Here is an 18,151-nt window from a genome sequence, read left to right as displayed (position 1 = left end):
CCCCCTATAAGTATAGGTAATGAATTATAAAATGCTCTTCTAAGATAGCAAAACTGCAAATGGCCCTTCAGCTTTGTATGCCAGAACTTTTTAGTGTAAAGCTAATACAACTGAGTAGTAAATACTACTGGACTCATACTAATGTTTAACTTTGTAAATGCTATTTTGATTGATCCTTTTATACACAGTTGTATTAAGTAACCCCAAATTTTAAAGAGTTTGATGTTTTGCATAAGTGTGAATGAATTAAAAACACAACAAAGGAATTTAATCTTAAAAAGCATCACTGTATCTCATCTGAAACATATGACTTTACAGGACCCGTCAGACTGAGCAACATACACCCAAGTTACGGACAACCCAACATTCCCAGAGGACCAGAGAAAACCCCCAGCCGTGTAGATGATGATGGCAACAAAAGACAACCTGAGGGATCGTATCCGATATCAAAAACTTCTTTGCAACGTAATGTACAAACCAGTTTAATAAATACTTCCTGAATGATACTTTCTATGAAATGCAGAAAATCAAGTCTTTTTACTCAAACAAGGAAACAAAAGTTCATTTTTATTTCATTTATTTAATTCGTACACCAAGGAAACAACAGAAATCAAACAAAACAGCTAGGGAATGATTGGTGCATGAAAAGGACATCCCAAGTAAGCTTCCAATAGCTTTTAGGAGGGTGTCCTGACAGTTTGGTTAACCTGATAGTTAACATCTTGTATTAAATGACTGAAAAATAAAATGTTTTACATAAGTATTCAGACCCTTTGCAAGCTCAGGTACTTCCTATTTCTCTCAATCTTTGCTGAGTGTTTCTAAATCTTGCTTGGAGTCATCCTGTAGTAAATTAAATTGATTGGACATAATTTGGAAAGGCACACTTCTCTCTATAGAAAGCCTCACAGCTGACAGTGCATATCAGAGTAAAAACCAAGCCATGAGGTCAAAGGAACTGCTTGCAGAGGTCAGAGGCAGGGTTGTTGCAAGAAAAAGATTTTGGGAAGGCTACACTGAAGGTTCCCAAAAGCACAGTGGCCTCCATAATTTTCAGTTGAAGAAGTTTGGCCAAACCAGGACTCTTTCAAGAGCTGGTCACCAAACCAAACTAAGCAGTCAGGGGAGAACAGCCCTAGTATGATAGGGGACCAAACACCTGATGGCCACTCTTACTGAGCTCCAGAGATCCTATATGGAGATGGGACAAAGTTCCAGGAGGATAGTCCTCCACTGATCTGGGCTTTATGGCAGAGTGGCCAGACAGAGGCCTCTCCTCAGTTCCAAAAAAAAAAAAAAAAAGAAAAAAAAAACCACCTGAAGAACTCTCAGACTGTAGGAATCAAGATTCTCTGGTCTGCTAAGACCAAGATTGAACTGTTTGGTCTCTGGTCTAAACATTATGTTCTGAGGAAACCAGGCACTACTCATTACCTGCCCAATACCATCCCAACAATGAAGCATGGTTGTGGCAGCATCATGCTGTGGGGGTGTTTTTCAGCAGCAGGGACTGGAAGGCAAAGGTGAGGAGCTCAGACATCCATGAGGATCTCAAAGTAGAGTCACTGCTCCTTTGCATTAAAAGGAGCTAGTTTAAGGGGTCATCTGATCAGGATGCCTCCTCCAGGCACGTCCAAATGGGAGGAGACCGCAGGGAAGACTCAGAACTTGCTGGAGGGATTAAATATCCCATCTGGCCTGGGAGTGCCGCGGAATCCCTCAGGAGGAACTGGAAAACATTGCTCGGGAGAGGGACGTCTGGGTTGACGTACTTTGCCTGCTGCCAACGCTACCTGACCCTGGAAAAGCAGAAGAAGATGGATGGATGGATGGATGGATGGATGGATGGATGGGTGGATGGATGGGTTACAAAGCTGAGATAAGTGCAGAAATATCCTGAAGAAAACCTGCTCTGGTGTACTCAGGACCTCAGACTCGGTCAAAGGGCCTTAGTATGAGAGGGCGCCAAGAACCTGATGGCCACTCTGACTGAGCTCCAGAGATTTTGTGTAGAGACGGTGCAAAGTTCTAGAAGAAGAACCATCATTGCAACCCTCCACCGATCTGGTAGAGTGGCTAGATGGTAGACTCTCCTCAGTGCAAAAACATGTGAAATACCACTTGGCTTTAATTTTGGAGTTTTATTGCAAAGTCCAACTGGGCTTTCATCTATTATGCACTCTGCTTATCCCCTTTGCAGGGTGTGGGGCCGCAGCCCATACCAACTGTCACTGGGCCAGAGGCTGGGTACACCCTGGACTGGTTGCCAGCAAAGTGCAGGGCTGACAAACAGAGACAGGCATGGTCATCCTCACCACTTTAGAGAAAAACATAGCCCATACCTAAATGATTTGTACCGATAATGCCTCATTTAAAAATTTTCAGATTACTTCTTTAATGATCAGATTCTGCTTAACTATGCTGGGGTAAATGTAGCTTCCCTATTATGACCTGTAATGGTGATAAAAAGTGACTTGAAACTTATTGTCAAACTATAACAGGCTCTCTTTTGTAATTTAGGGTTTTTCAATGTTAAGAAACAACCGACTCAAACTTTGCTCACTGAATTTTAAGTCTGTTTATAAAATGTGCATAATAAACATTAATCTCCTTTCTCTTTTTTCAGTCAGTGGACCGGGAGACCACTTCGTCTATGATGTCAAGGCACCAAATGTCCCAGAAAGATACATCTTCATTAATATTACCAAATATGTTTACGTCCAACGTGACACTAACCTAGGCTGGCGGAATCTCTCAGAGGAGGCACGGCAGTTTCTAACAGGATCATTATCCACCACCATCATCCCGTTCTTCTACACACTGGTCTGCCTCCTCAGTGTGCCCATCAACATCTGTGCACTGCTGGTCTTCATAAAAAGAATAAAGCCTAAAAATCCAGCAGTGATCTACATGATGAACCTGGCCTGTGCTGACCTGCTCTTCTCCATGGTGCTGCCCTTCAAGATCTCCTACCACTTCATGGGAAATGACTGGATATTCGGTCGTGCCATGTGCCGTATAGTCACCGCAGCCTTTTACTGGAACATGTACTGCTCCGTTCTGCTCATCTCCCTCATCAGCGTGGACCGGCTCCTCGCTGTGGTCTATCCTATCCAGTCTTTGTTGTGGAGAACTCCTGCAAAGGCAGTCATTGCCTGTGCAGCCATGTGGATGTTCTCCTTTGTCGGCTCGATTCACCTCCTCTTCACTGAGCAGACTTTCAACCTCACAGAGTTGAACATCACCACCTGCCATGACATCCAGCCCTCACAGCCTTTCCGGTGCTACAAGATGTACTACATCACCTTCTGCTTCCTCCTCTTCTTCCTGCCTCTCATCATCACCATGGTGTCCTACACTCGGGTGATTTTGACTCTGAGTAAAGTCCAACCAGAGGTTCCAGACCACTCACAGAAAAAAAGAAGAGCAGTGTTCTTGACTGCAACAGTACTGGTGATGTTTGTGCTGTGTTTCTTACCCACTAACATCGTCTACATCGTACATCAGCTGATGTATTCTGAAGAAACAGAAGACCAGGAGAAAGAGATGAATCCTGACAGGCTCTATGTAATCTATTTAGTCTGTCTGTGTTTAGGAAGTCTCAGCTGCATCCTTGATCCTCTGGTCTACTACTTTGGATCATCCCAGTTCCAGAAAGGGTTATCCAGTATGATGGGGTGCCAAAAGACCAAGCAGAGAACCAATGGTGGTCAGTCATCATCATCCAGTCCAAGCAATACAAGCAGGTCCACCAGTCAAATCACCGTGAAATCAAACCGCAAAGAAATTGCTGAAAGAACACTCATCAATCGTGACTCTTCTCAGGGGAATCTTTGCAGCCAATGTAAGAAGCAAGCGGTCTGATAGGCACATCAGGCAGGCATCAAAGGGTAATTCCAATTCAATTTTTAAGCATGGCTCCTTTTACATCTTTTAAAATCTTTATCACACTGGGGCACAAAAGGTTTAAAATTGCTAAAGCAGATTGCTTCAGTCTTTGGTTGCACTACATACTAAGTACATTGACATACACAGTTAAGTCAGGCTGTTAGGCCTTAACTGTAACTGGACTACTGTTCTTGTCTCAGTATACAGGCACCTGGGGTGACTCAGTTTGACATGAGCACATCCAGCTCTCCAACAATTGGTGGTGATAATACCTCCTCTGAGTCCAAGATGAGTTAGAGCAGCGGTTCTCAGCTGGTGGATCAGGACCCAAAAGTGGATCTGGGGCTGTTTTCAGTGGGTCTTTTAGGTACTTTTGTTCCTTCATTTAAGTGTTTAACCACAGACAGGAAATAGAAATTACTTTGCAGAATTTTTCCCTGAATTACTCAAGAATTTTCATTTTGAATTTACCCAAAAAGGAGATTCATCTATGGTCTTTAAGAGAAATTTAGGGTAAGAAAAAGGCTGGAGATTTTTTTTTTCTAGATTTTTCTAGAGTTTTGTTCAGGCATTTCCCCAGAAACTTTTGCTACTGTTACCTGACCACTGGTTTAAAGACTAACAGCTATTAAATGAGAATATAGGCACATCTGTGAGCTGGCATGAAGCTCAGGATGGTTTAGTCACACACCTTTCCATCCTGTCTCCATCATCTTTTTCTGTCAAACTTTCTGTTTTCAACACGATAGAAAGTGACCATCGAATTTGTCTCTTTCTAACAAATACACTTAGTATTTTTTTCCTTTTTTTAAGCATCGATCTCTACTCTGGCTTAAGACTCCATCATCTTTGCTCTTAATTTTTGCTGAGAATCGGTGGGAGCTCTCTGGAAATGGGAAAAGTAAATAAAGTTATTTGTTATTGCATGAGGGTTTGGACAGTATACCAAGGCTCAACTCAGACAGAAAAAGATAGACACAGCAGTTGGTTACTGGTGCAATCAACATTTCCATGAAAATTAACTCCCATCAACTCTTTCTGTTATTTGTGAAGCAGATTTCCATGAGAATAATGAAGCTTATGTTTTATGAAATAAATCCAATCGATTAATAAATATATCAGACATTTGGGTCACGATTTGTCATGGAACCTGTGAAGGGTCCCTTGGCTAGACCACTTGTGAACCACTGATTTAGAGAAATGGGCTGTGGCTGTGACTGGTAGTCAAATGATCGGCTGTAAATACTTTAACGCTGACATTGTTCTCAAAAATCACTGCTAATTGCTAAAGCTCTACTATTTTAAATATACATTTTTCATTCAACAATTTCTTCACTGTAAAAGTCCCCAGGAATTATATTGTTGGTGTGCCTTAATTTTGAAACAGGCATGTCAAGAATTGGATCACAACCCTCCAAGACTGATGTTTTTTAGGACAAAAAGTAACACAGGTTATAATAAAGGTTATAATAATTTAAATAACTTTTGAAATTGTAGCCTCTTACTATTTTTCCTCTTGAAGCCAGCCATTGTGTTGCACCAATGATACTATACATGCCTTTGAATTCCTTACAGAAGATTTTGTAGCAAGTATTCCAGTGAATCCTACATTGACCATCGTGTTATACATTTTTAACCCACTGTCAATTGCTTCTGCTGCTAGTGGCTAGTGGCCATTTTGTATCCCACAACACTTTGTGACTGGCTGGGACAACCAATGGCAGACTGTTCCGTCGTCCCATTATGCTTTGTCTTACTGCGCAGATCCTGGTGGGCTGAATAACTCATCATGGAGAGAGAACAATAGAGAGCCCTGCAGACAGGAACTGCTGTGAATAATGGCACAAATGGATTCAACAGAAATACTTTTTCACTTTTTAGTCCGCAAGAGATGGGACAAGTCTGTGCAAAACGAATATTAGTCATTTTCGTTCAGTGTGTGTCACACATAAAAATCTTTGTCCGTGTTCTTGTTTTGTTTTGTTTTTTTTAATTCAAGTCACATTACTGCAGCAGACATATCCTTTAAGCCCAGGATGTCCTGAAAAACTAGTTTTGGAGTTTGACTGTGCACCACAGGGTTGATGTTTCACAAGCTTTTTAAAACAATAAGTCCAGACGAGACAAAATGGTTCAACAATAGCTTAGAGCTTGCAGGGTTAAACCCACTCAGACGGAGAGAGAGAAAACTTGAACATAAGCAAGTTAAGTCAGAAGCTTCAATGCCTGGAGAAGATACAGTGACTTGAATCACAAAAAAGATTCAGTTAAGCAATATCAACCTCCTGTTATACTTAAAACTACTCAGAAATCACACATGATACATAGGGGAGAGTGGGGTGAGATGTGCCAGTTTTTACTCAAAGTGATTTTAAAGTGAGGCCATGACAGTAATGCCTCCAACTTAAGTATGTACATATATTTCAGGATGTGGTGCATCCCTGGGAACAATAACTTGGGATCTGAAATGAACTGTTTAAGAAATATAGCTTTCAGAAAAAAAAGTGGTCTCATGGCACAACTTGCCCCCGGTGCGGGGTAAGTTGTGCCTTTGGGGAGAATACATTGGGGTAAATTGTGCCAGTGATTACTGAAGATAATTAAAGTAAAACAGAACATTTTAATCTCAGAAACTGTAATGCTATATAAAAGCAAGACAAATTCAATACAAAATTACTATTATTATGTCATTTAAGTTTTATTTAGATTTCATCACCCTATTAAATTAATGGAATAAGTAATAGTTTCTAGTTTTTGGGGAAACACAAAAATCTTTAATACACAATATGTGATATTTGTGAATCATTTAATAAAGTGATATTGGCCAATTCTGAACATCTCATTGTGGCTTAGGCCAGTTAAAAACTGAATAAAACTGCTCTTTAATAACATGGTGCAAACTCAAAACTGAAATCAGTGTTAGCTAAATTAAACAAATGGCAGGTAAATCAAACACTGATGAGGCATGCCCATCTCCTCACTTCTCCAGCTGTTCTTGGCCTTTCTTTACTGGGTTCTAGGTGTGTAGGTCTCGGTGTGTGGATTTGTTAGGGTGGGTGTGTCAGTGTGTGTGGGTCTGGGTGAGAAGGTGTGTAGGTTAGGGTCTAGGCCTCTTGGTCTGGGATTTGTGTTTCTGTGTGTGTGGGTCTGGAGTTGTGGGTATTTGGGTCTGGTTGTGTGGGTGTCAGGGTTTGGGTGTGTCTGTGGGTCTGGGTTTATGGGTGTGCCACTGGCACAACTTAACCCAGGCCCTTTGGCACAAATCACCCACCCCATAATTTTTGAAAAACTAGCATGATCCAGCAGTTTAGAGCTAATATCATGCTAACTGCATAGACTCACTGTGTAGCCTAATAAAGAACTATAACGTGTGAAATGTTTTTAAACTTGTCTATAATTGTTCAGACACAACAATCAAAAAACCTTGATCATAGAAATTTTACTCTGAAAGGCAAAAATCTGTTTTTTGAGCTAAAATGTGCTTACCTCTCATGCCATGTGTCTCCCTTTTATACAGGATGAGTAAAATGGATGGCTCTTCAAAAATATGTGGTCACATGACCAATTTCTTCTATGGTTTTCTAGAAACAAGGGGTGGCACTACTTCCCCTTTGGCACAAATCCCCCCACTCTCCCCGACAGGTTTACATTATATCTTTTTTTTCTGTGTATTTATTACCTTTAAAATCAGATGTTATCATTTTTTTGTTGCTTTTGTGTCAAATCATTTTGCTGTTTTTTCCCTGTATTTTGTGTTTAATGTTAAGTACACTGCAAGTTTTACCAGCCTTTACAGGATTCTAGATTTCACAATCTAAACAACACAAGATGTAACTTTCATTTCAAAATAAATTATAAATTCCCAAAAAATGTGTTTCTTTCTCCTTTTGAACTAAATCAAACTAAATTGTGACCCTAAAGCCAAGCCTTGAACCAAACTGTGACCTCTATACCTGTTGACCAGTTACATCCCCTATGTTTATGAACAACATATAATCTTGGATTTACAAAAGACAGATGCATGGGGAAAAAAAGGGGGGGGTGTCAATGTTTTTTGTCTTTGGCAATTCCAGAATTGCTACAGGTGGCAGGAATGTTTTTATACCTTGTTGTTAACCTATTTATTTCTTTTGTTAGAAAGTGGCAACTTAATTTGGGATGTGATGGGAATTCCTTGACTTTGGATCAAGCCTCTAGTGGACACCCAAGGAACTGCAGTTTCTTTATACTTCTGCATTGGCTCCACTTTAAACACAAGGATGTAACTTGTGTGTACCCTCCCTCTATTTCTACTGAATTCTGACCCATTTCAGACCATGATATACAGCAGGGGTCATCAGCTACATTTGTGCAAGGCCCAGCTTTTTGAACTGACTCTGTACTTACTGTACTTGTGCATGTCTCAGTGTTTTATACTGGAAAATCAGTCACACTGGTATAAACAAAGCAGTAAATCCTGCCACATGTGCAATCTCTGTGCAGGTGAGGAAGATGTCTTATACTATGCCCATCTCACTAGAATGATTTTTCCACTCATTAATTGATATTTTGCATATGTCCTTTAGAAATATACAAATTTATAATAAGAAATAATGTAATAACAACCAGGATCAGAGAAAAGATATGAAAATGTAGTCATCATGTCTCCCTGTGTCTACATATTTTCTCTAACATTTTTGTTTAGAACTGTCCTGGCCATTAAAACATGCACTGACTATGGTGGAGAAAAATAAAACTTATTACAGTCTGTTTTGTTTTTTTTTTATCCACAAGAGGGCGCTCTTTCTTCTCTTCCCATGCCCTCTTGTTTGTTTTCATGTTTAAGTGTTGAAACCATTAATACACTTATGACTGATTTTTCTTTAATTTCACCCACTACTTTAAATCCTTAAAATGTGTTCAAAAAAATGAACAGAAAGGCTGTAAAACTGTACAACTCTATATCCAAATACTTGCTATTCTAACATGTCATGCCTTGGCTTAAGTGTGCTCTTATCTGAAAACCTGGAAACCTCTTTTTTGTTCTTTTTATTTGAGAAGTTCTTATTTATTTGATCCCAATTTGCATTCCACCACTGTAGTCCTTACAATCAAAGTGGCTGTTATTGTGATACTTTCCCTTTCTTGTCATGTAAATTTCTTATTCATCCAATAAAGGGAAAAAAACAAACAAACAAAAAAACAAACTTATGACTGATTTTTTATTACTCATTTATTAGGCATCCTGTTGTCTGTTTTTTAACCATGAGAGGGTGCTGTTTCCCTTTAACCCATATTATCCCTTTATGATTCCTTCCATCCATTGCCTCTGTTTGGTTTTACTGGTGTTAACCATTAATAATGCGTTACTTCTTTTATAATATTTATTTATTATGTATCCTAGCCAAACATCCCTGAGAAACAGTCACTCTGTTTTTGTTCTCTGTTGGCTGAGTTAAGCAGATGGTTACCAGTGTTGATACTTTCTGCAGACATCATGTAAACACCATTAAATCCTGAATCCAGGATAGAGTTGAACACAGATATTTCTCACTTCTTTTCTCACACCATGCCAGCTCAACAAGCTCTGATTTCTTCCTCTTGGAACAGTGAGGGTTAAAATTGGTGGGAAAAGCTCTACTATGTACACGAGGGCTGACCCCAAAACTTGACACCCACACAGACAGGGAGGCACATTCCCTGGATGTGGATGGATGTTTTTGGTGTTCCACTGTAAAGCATCAGAAACGTGAGGACTCCCAGACTTCATCATGGCATGTCATACTCTGTCCATGACTCCTCATGGCTGCAGAGTTTCCTGTGGGACTGACTCACAATTCATTACTATCATGGTGACGTGTCCAATCTCCTGCTGAATGACAAAAAACTAGGTTATATTCAAAATATTCAAATATTCAATGATTTAAAAAAAAAAAGAAAACTAAATTAAATCAAGGAATACAATGACTGTGATGATGAAGAGTGAAACTTGCCAGTTTATTAGCTACTTTTGCTGACTTGAGATTTTCTTGTTGTAAAATATTCACAGTATTAATATGTATAGTGTTCATTTAATTATCATTTTGCACTTTCTGACAGCTACATTCATGAAACAACCACATTTCAAACCTTACAGACTAGAAACATTTCTTAAACAAAATAAAGAAAAAGGTCAAAGGTCAAATCTAGGCAATAATGGGCAATAAAGATGGTGAAAAAGGATTGAAATAGACAAAAAGTGGGTCAAAAGAGGCAGAAAGTGCTACAAATTTATTTAAAGAGGCAAAAATAGGCAGAAAAACATGTGAAAAGGGGTTACTAGTAGCAAAAGTTGATTTAAAGTTGCAAAAAGGAAATAAATATAACTCTGGTTTCAATTGGGGAAAAACTGGCATAAAAGGTGGTTGATAGTGGCAAAAATAGGTTGACAGAGGCAACTATAGGCAGATGGTGGCCAAAATTTAAAAAAGGCAAATTTTAATTGGCAGAAAAATAGTGAAATAGGATCAAACACTTTAAAAATGAGTTCTGAAGTGGCAATAATGGGTTAACAAAGGCCAATTATAGGCAGGAAGAGGTGACAATGAGAAGAAAAAGTGCACAGAACTGATGAAAAGTGAAGCCCAGATTAGCACCAACACTTCTGATCCAACCCACTGATACTACCAATAAATCACAACTGGGGATGGTCCGTTCTATAAGACTGTCATTGGCCAAGCAAAATCTGAACTTTTTAAGTGAAGTGTTTAAATTCTGTCCCTAGGTGGCCACAAAATAAGGTCATTTAAGTTAACGGGGAACGACAGCTGTCTCCTAAGAAATGTATAGACCTCAGTTACTCACCTGCTTCCACAGAACTTTATTTGTTGTGTCAAAGTTGGTGAATAGTGGGAGGGGAGTCAGAAGGAAGGGGAAAGCAAACATTGTTACACAGCACTTTAACAAAATCCTTCTGTGCCACTGGGGTTTCATGAGTTTTTGAAGTGTGATGGTGTGCCAACATTTCCTTCACTCAAGAAGGAGATAAGATTTAAAAGAAGTGAAATAAATCCACAAAGATACTGCAGTTTCTAAAAAATTCAGCTGATGTCAGTCTTTACTGGCAATCCCTTTGACTTCACACAGTTCAGAGTAAATTCATGATCATTTTCATGCATCATCCTCGGCAGAGTCTTAACACAGAATAGATGGCTACAGAGACCGTCATAGAATAGGGCTGGTTTACTGAGGAAACAGGAGAAAGTCACTCATTCAGCCGGTATTAATTCCACTTTAACAGCAGATTAATTTTCAGAATTGGTTGCTACCCTTTAATATCTGTCTTTAAATTTTGACATAGCAAACAGAAGAGAGAAAAAAAGGGCTTAAAAGAGGGTTTAAAAAGGGTTTTGAGTCAAAAAAGTTTGTATAAAGGAGAGACAGGAGTTCTAGAGAAAGTTTGAGAATATCCAGTGTCACATACAAATCTCTCCATGCTCTGGCTCCCCAGTACCTTTCTGATCTCCTCCATCCATAGACCATCCTGCAACCTTCAATCTTCAGACACCGGCCTACTTTCCATGCCCAAAACCAAACTCCGAACCTATGGAGACAGAGCCTTCAGTGCTGCAGCTCCCACCCTCTGGAACACTCTTCCTGCAGACATCCGTAGCGCTCCATCTCTGGACATTTTCAAAAAACGTCTCAAGCACCACCTGTTCACCACAGCCTACAGTCTTCACTAAACCACCCCTTACACTCATCCTACCCCTCACATACTTTGTCCATGTCTATGTGTTCCTGTAAAGCGTCCTTGGGTATCTTGAAAGGCGCTTTATAAATTCAAGATATTATTATGATTATTATTATTATTATTAGGTGATGGAAGTCAGCTGAGTGTGGGCATATATTGCTTCTATTACAGGTCAGTGTTAACTGGCACAACCCAGCTGTTCAGACAGAATGCTATTCATGGTCGTCATAGCCTTTAGTCATATGACCTTTGTGGAGGCCTTGACGGCAAAAAGTACTTAAGAGAGATGCAACTACTGTTGAACACTACGTGGAGCTACAGCACTGGGTATTTTATTCTGTAGCTCCTCAAAACGACACGTTTACATCATCAACATATGAAAATGACGAAAACTGTGTTCATTTTTTCAATCTTAATTTTCTCATAGCTTCCAGTCATGTGACTGGCACAGAGGTCTGAAGGGCAAAAAGAGTTCAGGACTGAAATTTCTACCACTAACCTGCTCATTTCTGCCCTCAGTCCTTGTTTGGGGCTTCCTTTGCACAAATTTGCCCAAGTTGCTCTGACATCAGTCTTCAGCTCGTCTGTAGAGAGATTCTCTATGGGGTTCAGGTCAGGCCAGTTGGCTGCTCAGTCAAGCACTGTAATACCAGGGTCAGTAAACTGGTTTCTGGTAGTTTTGGCTTCAGGTGCCAAGTCCTGCTGGAAAAGGATATTGGTCTCTCCATAAAGCTTCTCAGCAGATGGAAGCATGCAGTGCTCTAAAATTTCCTGGTAGATGGCTGAAAGCGTTAGACTTGATAAAGACCAGTGGACCAACAGCAGCAGATGACATGGCACCCAAAACTGAAACGCTGGACTTCAACCACCTTGGATTTGATGCCTCTCAGATCTTCCTCCAGACTCTGGGGCTGTGATTTCCAAATGAAAAACAAAATTTACTTTCATCTAAAAACAGGACTTTGGACCAGTGAGCAGAGGTCCAGTTTTTCTCCTTAGCCCAGGTGAGATACTTATGTTTGTGTTTGAGGATTGGCTCTAGACTATAGGAAAATGACACAGTCCATTCTCTAGACCTGTCTGTGAGTTACTCTTGATCCACTGACTCCAGCCTCAGTCCACTCCTTGTGAAGCTCCCCTAAATTCTTGAATCTGCTTTGTTTGACAATCCTCTGAAGGCTGAGCTCATCCATGTTGCCTGTGCACCTTTTCTAACCAACTTTCCATGAATATGCTTAGATACAGACTCTGAGAGCAGCCTGCCCTTCCACCTGTGTCCTTCTGTGGCTTGTGGAGGTTGGCAATAGTTGTCCTCTGGACAACAACAGTCATTTCCGCAGTCTTCCCCATGATTATGGTTGTGTGAACTGAACTGGAGACAGAGAATAGAGGTTCAGAAAACTTTTGCAGGTGCTTTGAGATATTTGGCTGATCCGAAATTTTTTTTGGGGGGGGATAAATGCAAGATTTTGGACTTTCCACAATATTCTAATATTTTGAGATACTTTTTTCATGAGCTGTAAAATGTAATCATCAAGATTTAAATGTGTGATAAATCTAGAAAAAATGCAAGTTTAACTTTATGGGGAAAATGGGGCGCAGATGGCCTAGTGGTTTAAGGCACATCCCATGTGCACAGGCAGCCTCAGTTCCTGCATATCTCTCACCCACTGTCTCATCCCTATTTCCAATTCTAATCACTATCCTCCTCTATCAATAAAGGCATAAAAAAACCCAAAATGTATGTTTGAAAAAGAAAAATTCTGGGAAAAATTAAGCCTAGTGTTGGTTGATGCAGGACACAGTAGTCATACGCCCAGCTGTAATCAGCTGACAACCAGCTAATCCTAATTATTACCTCCCAGCTCCCACAGCCAATCACAGCTCTTTCTCTCAACAAAACAGTGTATTTAAATATAACACACTTCTCAACAATTCCTGCTTGCATCAATGCAGATGCACCACACTGCTGCTGCTTGCAAAGCTTAACCTCCTCCACCCCAGCCTCCTCCTTTATAGCATAAAGCTTGGTGCACCCTCATATTTAGATTCATGCTACTATGGATTAATTCATTTTCAACTCACTTCATTGTATTCTACTTTTTCATTATATTCTAATTTGTTTTTCCTCTGTTATGTCTGCCTCAAGCTCTTTTACCAAAGGTAGCAATCAGATGTATGCTTTTCAGAAGAATAACTTTAAAAAAATTGACCTTAGCCTGAGAAAATGAAAGTAGCAAATTTGCTTGGCAAAATTAAGTTCCTGTAAAAAATTGCATTGACTGACTACAGGTTAACAAAGTTAACAGCATCTGAAGTAAACGCACAAAACAAATGTGCCTGGTGTACAAATGTTTTTTTAGACATAAATCTATTTTTAAACTGTTTCTGTTTTCTTCTCAGGCTTGAATTTAGAGGATCAAGAATGTTTTAGCTCTGATTTTTTTAAGGATTTGTTAACCAGGCTTTTCAAAATGCTCAGATGCCGTTCACTATCCAAGACACTTTTCAAACTCTACAACCATGGCATTAAACCCTCAGTCCTGGTCTCATTACATACATCATTCCTATTTCTGTTCTTCTGCCAACACTTTAAAAGCCCATTTTTCAAACCAAATCTGCCCTGGTTAGATTAAATCAATAGAGCCATGTCTCTGTGCCAATATGGATACAAATACCACAATCATTTGTGATTTTACAATCTTGTCTTTGGCCATATTAGGCAGCAAAACAGCCTCAATGAACCTGCAGTGCATTTATTTCTAGTCCCTGAACAGCAAACAGGCAAAAATAAAGAGATTTAGAGCATTCTGCGAAAGAACAGGCAGATATTTCCCTTAGGATTTAAGAACGATCAAAGAGGAAATATTAACAACCTAAAAGGAAACGAGATATGACTAACCATTGAACAAGCAAAAATTAGTCAGAAAATGTTGGTAAGGAAGTTCTCCAAGTCAAATTCTTGGCTATAATTACACCCCTAAATCTAATAAAAGATGTATTTTATTGACAAGAGAACATTACCAACATATCAGAAGTTGATGCAGAGATATTTCAATCCATTTCAAGAAAAATATTAGCTCATTTTGAATTTGATGGCGGCAACACGTCTCAAAAAAGTAGGTATGGTACAACAGGCTGGAAAAGTAAGTCGCACAAATGAAAAACAGCTGCAGGGTCATTTTGTAACCAGTTAGGTTTACTGGCAACAGGTCAGTCACATGACTGGGTATAGAAGGAGCCTTTAAAAGAGGCAGAGTCTCTCAGAAGTAAAGATAGGCAGAGGTTCACCAGTCTGCAAACAATCTGAGTGCAAAAATTGTGGAAAATTTTCAGAAAAATGTTGAATATCCTGCCATCTGTGATCCATAATATCATCAAAAGATTCAGAAAATCAGGAGAAAAGTCTGTGGTTCTGTACTCTAAATCCCTGCATGGGCTCAGGAACACTTCCAGAAATCACTGTCTGTCAACACAGCTAACTGTGCCATCCACAAATGCAAGTTAAAGCTGTATCATGCAAGGAGTAAGCCTTATGTGAACAAAATCCAGAAACAATGTCATCTTCTCTGGGCCAGAGCTCATATAGAATGGACTGAGGCAAAAATGGAAAACTGTTCTGTGGTCAGATGAATCAAAATGTAAAACTGTCTTCAGAAACCATGGATGTTGTGTCCTGTGGACTAAAGGAGAGGGAAAACTCAGCTCAAAGTTTAAAAGCCTGCATCTCTGATGGTATTGGGTTGCATTAGTGCATATGGAGTGGGCAGCTTACACATCTGGAAAGACATTATCAATGCTGGAAAGTAGTCAGAGCTTTAAGAGAAACATATGAAGTAGCACCGTAAAATAACTTTTCTTATTGGTAAGAACAACAACGGAGGTTGTTCAGGTCAAGTCACACCTCTATAATAAAGTAAAGTACACTGAAAAAACTGACAGTGTAACTGTCAACAACTTATACAGAGTTAAATATAACACGTTAAATTTAACATACAGTTAAACTACACATTTAATATGACAGAGCTGCAGTAACTCTTGAAAATCTATGGTAAGGTGGATCTCCTCTAGCAAGACAAAACATACTGATGAAAAATATGCACTATGCATCCTTTAGGAACACCTAGAGTCACTGACTGGACCTCTAATTCAGTGGATAACTTCACTCATGGTACAACACATCAAAAACAGCAACAATCCATCAGAAACATGAGCAAAAGAACCCCAGTAGAGATCACTGTACAACAGGCAACACCCAAACACAAATAAACACTCCACCCAAGGGCATGATGGGAAAATACGCCCCCCACATCACCTCAGATTTGAAATCACAATGGTCGGCGCTTCAATCAGGTAACTCTTTACAGAGTTGGACAAAAGTTGGTGGTTTAAACCTGAAAACTAACTAACGCCAAAGGCCATTTCACTCAGAATGGAGTTGAAATTGGGAGTTAAAATCAACTCTGAAATGTTTAACACTCCAGTTTTTGCAATTAGTAGGAAATCATTATCTTGCTACAGTATGTGCTACTGAGTATTCAACAGAGGTGGAAAAAGTACAAGAGTAATATTCTCAAGTAAAAGTACAGTTACTATGGTTTAAATTCACTTAAGTGGAGGTAAAGGTACTGATTTCAAAATGTACTCAAAAAGTACAAGATAATAATTCACATTAACACAGAAGCACTGTAAAAATACTTTCATTAGAATAAAGGCATATCTGTGATTTTACATCAGTCTTGGTTGATATAAAGTTCAATAATCTTGCCCCAGTTCCCATCCTGGACAAACTGTTTATTTCTCTCTCCATCTACGAACCTGCTATGCCTCAACGTTTTCTTTTTTCCCACATTGTCCTGCTCTGCTTTCAGTCTCCATGACTTCACCCTGTTTGATTTACAATCTTTGCTGATAAACAGTGGGAACTTTGTCATCATTTCAAAAAGGACATACTTATTGTCTCTTGGGGATAGAGTCCATTGGGATCAGAGCAGCTTGTTTATTAAGACAAGGATACAAAAAAATCAGCTCAGCCATGAAAAATACAGACATAGCAGCCGTCTACTGGCACAGGTTTGAGACAATGATCATTTCCAGGAAAAGTAATGGACTAATGGACAATCCCCATGGAGTTCCTTTATGTTATCCTCTGACTTGAATGATCCACCAGCTTTAAGGACAGGAAGTTGATCATGGGACGTGCATCATCTCAAACAGTTACATTTAAATATAAGATCTGTGCTTTGTTTTGGGTCTTAGATGTGTTAATCTCCAATAAGATCTTTCATCTTTACTGAAGCTTAAGGTGAAAACACTTCCTGTTAACTACAGCTACATGTACACAGGGTGAAACTGTAGATTCAGAGGAGATGTGAGTCAAAACAACAGCAGGAACAACAATGGCAGAAAGTTCAAAGGCTCAGTGTGTAATATTTAACCTATTTAGCAGAACAAACTTTGTAACAATGAACCATAACAATTACAATTAGGCTTATCTTTATTAGTGATTCATTAGCTGAATATGTATTCAAACACAGGGAGATTCTCCTCCATGGACTCCACCATGTTGGATTTTTGTCTCATGCTTGTTTCTATAGTGCCACAGAAGGGACCAAATAACAGATGTACATTATTTTTAAACTCCACTCATTGTTGGGGTTACTATCAGAGGTGTGCATAACAATCTAGAATCTATTCCCAATTTTACAAACTGTACCTTTAAAGATATGGCAGTGACTCCTCACAGAGACAAACATGGCATGAAAAAGAGCAGAAAGCAGGAAAAGGGAATGCAGAAGGAGAGATCAGGGATATAAAGAAAAAAAAGAGGGAAATGCAAAAAGACACACGAAAAAACAAAACAAAGAAAGATGCAGAAAAGAGAAAAAAGGGAGACATAAAGAGAGAAGGAGGCCATGCACAAGATATAAGAGGGGAAAAAAGAATAAGAGAAGAGGAATGTTAAAAAATTGAAATTGATGCTTTTTCTGCATCTCCCTCTGTTTTCTTATTCTGTAATAGCAGAGGAAAGTATTATAATTGACATTAAATACTTGGTTTAACTTTAAATTCTGTTTAAATAAGTCCATACGAATTTGAATCATAATTTAAATGTTTGATTGACACTAACACTGAACCCTCTAGCTATGGCTATAATCTCAATAATCATGGCACTAATAAATGTAGAATAAGCAATAAGAGCCATGTCTTATACAAGATAAAACGGTCTAATATCTGCAAATAAAGCTGACTGAAGCTGTAAATCTTTTCGATTAGATAACGTTTTTCTTCAAATTATTGTTGGTTGTCATTTTATTAAATTTATATAAAAACAGGACTTTCCCCAGTGATGAAAAAAAGAACTGAAATCCTCATCTGTCATTATAATCGCTGCGTGGCTCACACAATACTTTCATGCTCATCATCTGATTGGCCATTGCTGCTGTGTGATGGGAAAGTGACATCAGACTCCAGGAATCTGCCTCTGTGCTGCTGGGAGGCTGGAGCTGATTGGTGAATGTGACATTTAGAGCAGAAACAGAACACATTTAA

At 39.2% G+C, this 18,151-nt stretch overlaps 1 protein-coding gene across 1 annotated transcript; it reads left to right on the top strand.

The window, feature by feature from the left end:
* Positions 1-248: 248 nt before the first annotated feature.
* On the top strand, positions 249-5,653 carry LOC121525231 (proteinase-activated receptor 1-like; the record flags this gene model as incomplete). Its single annotated transcript, XM_041811104.1, has 2 exons — positions 249-465; positions 2,627-5,653. Coding segments are annotated over 2 exons (1,455 nt in total), but the record flags the coding sequence as incomplete, so codon positions are not given.
* Between the last annotated feature and the right edge of the window lie 12,498 nt (positions 5,654-18,151).

Source organism: Cheilinus undulatus, linkage group 17 (assembly GCF_018320785.1).
Source record: "Cheilinus undulatus linkage group 17, ASM1832078v1, whole genome shotgun sequence".
Taxonomy (NCBI): Eukaryota; Metazoa; Chordata; class Actinopteri; order Labriformes; family Labridae; genus Cheilinus; species Cheilinus undulatus.
This window is presented reverse-complemented; position numbering and strand designations above follow the sequence as displayed.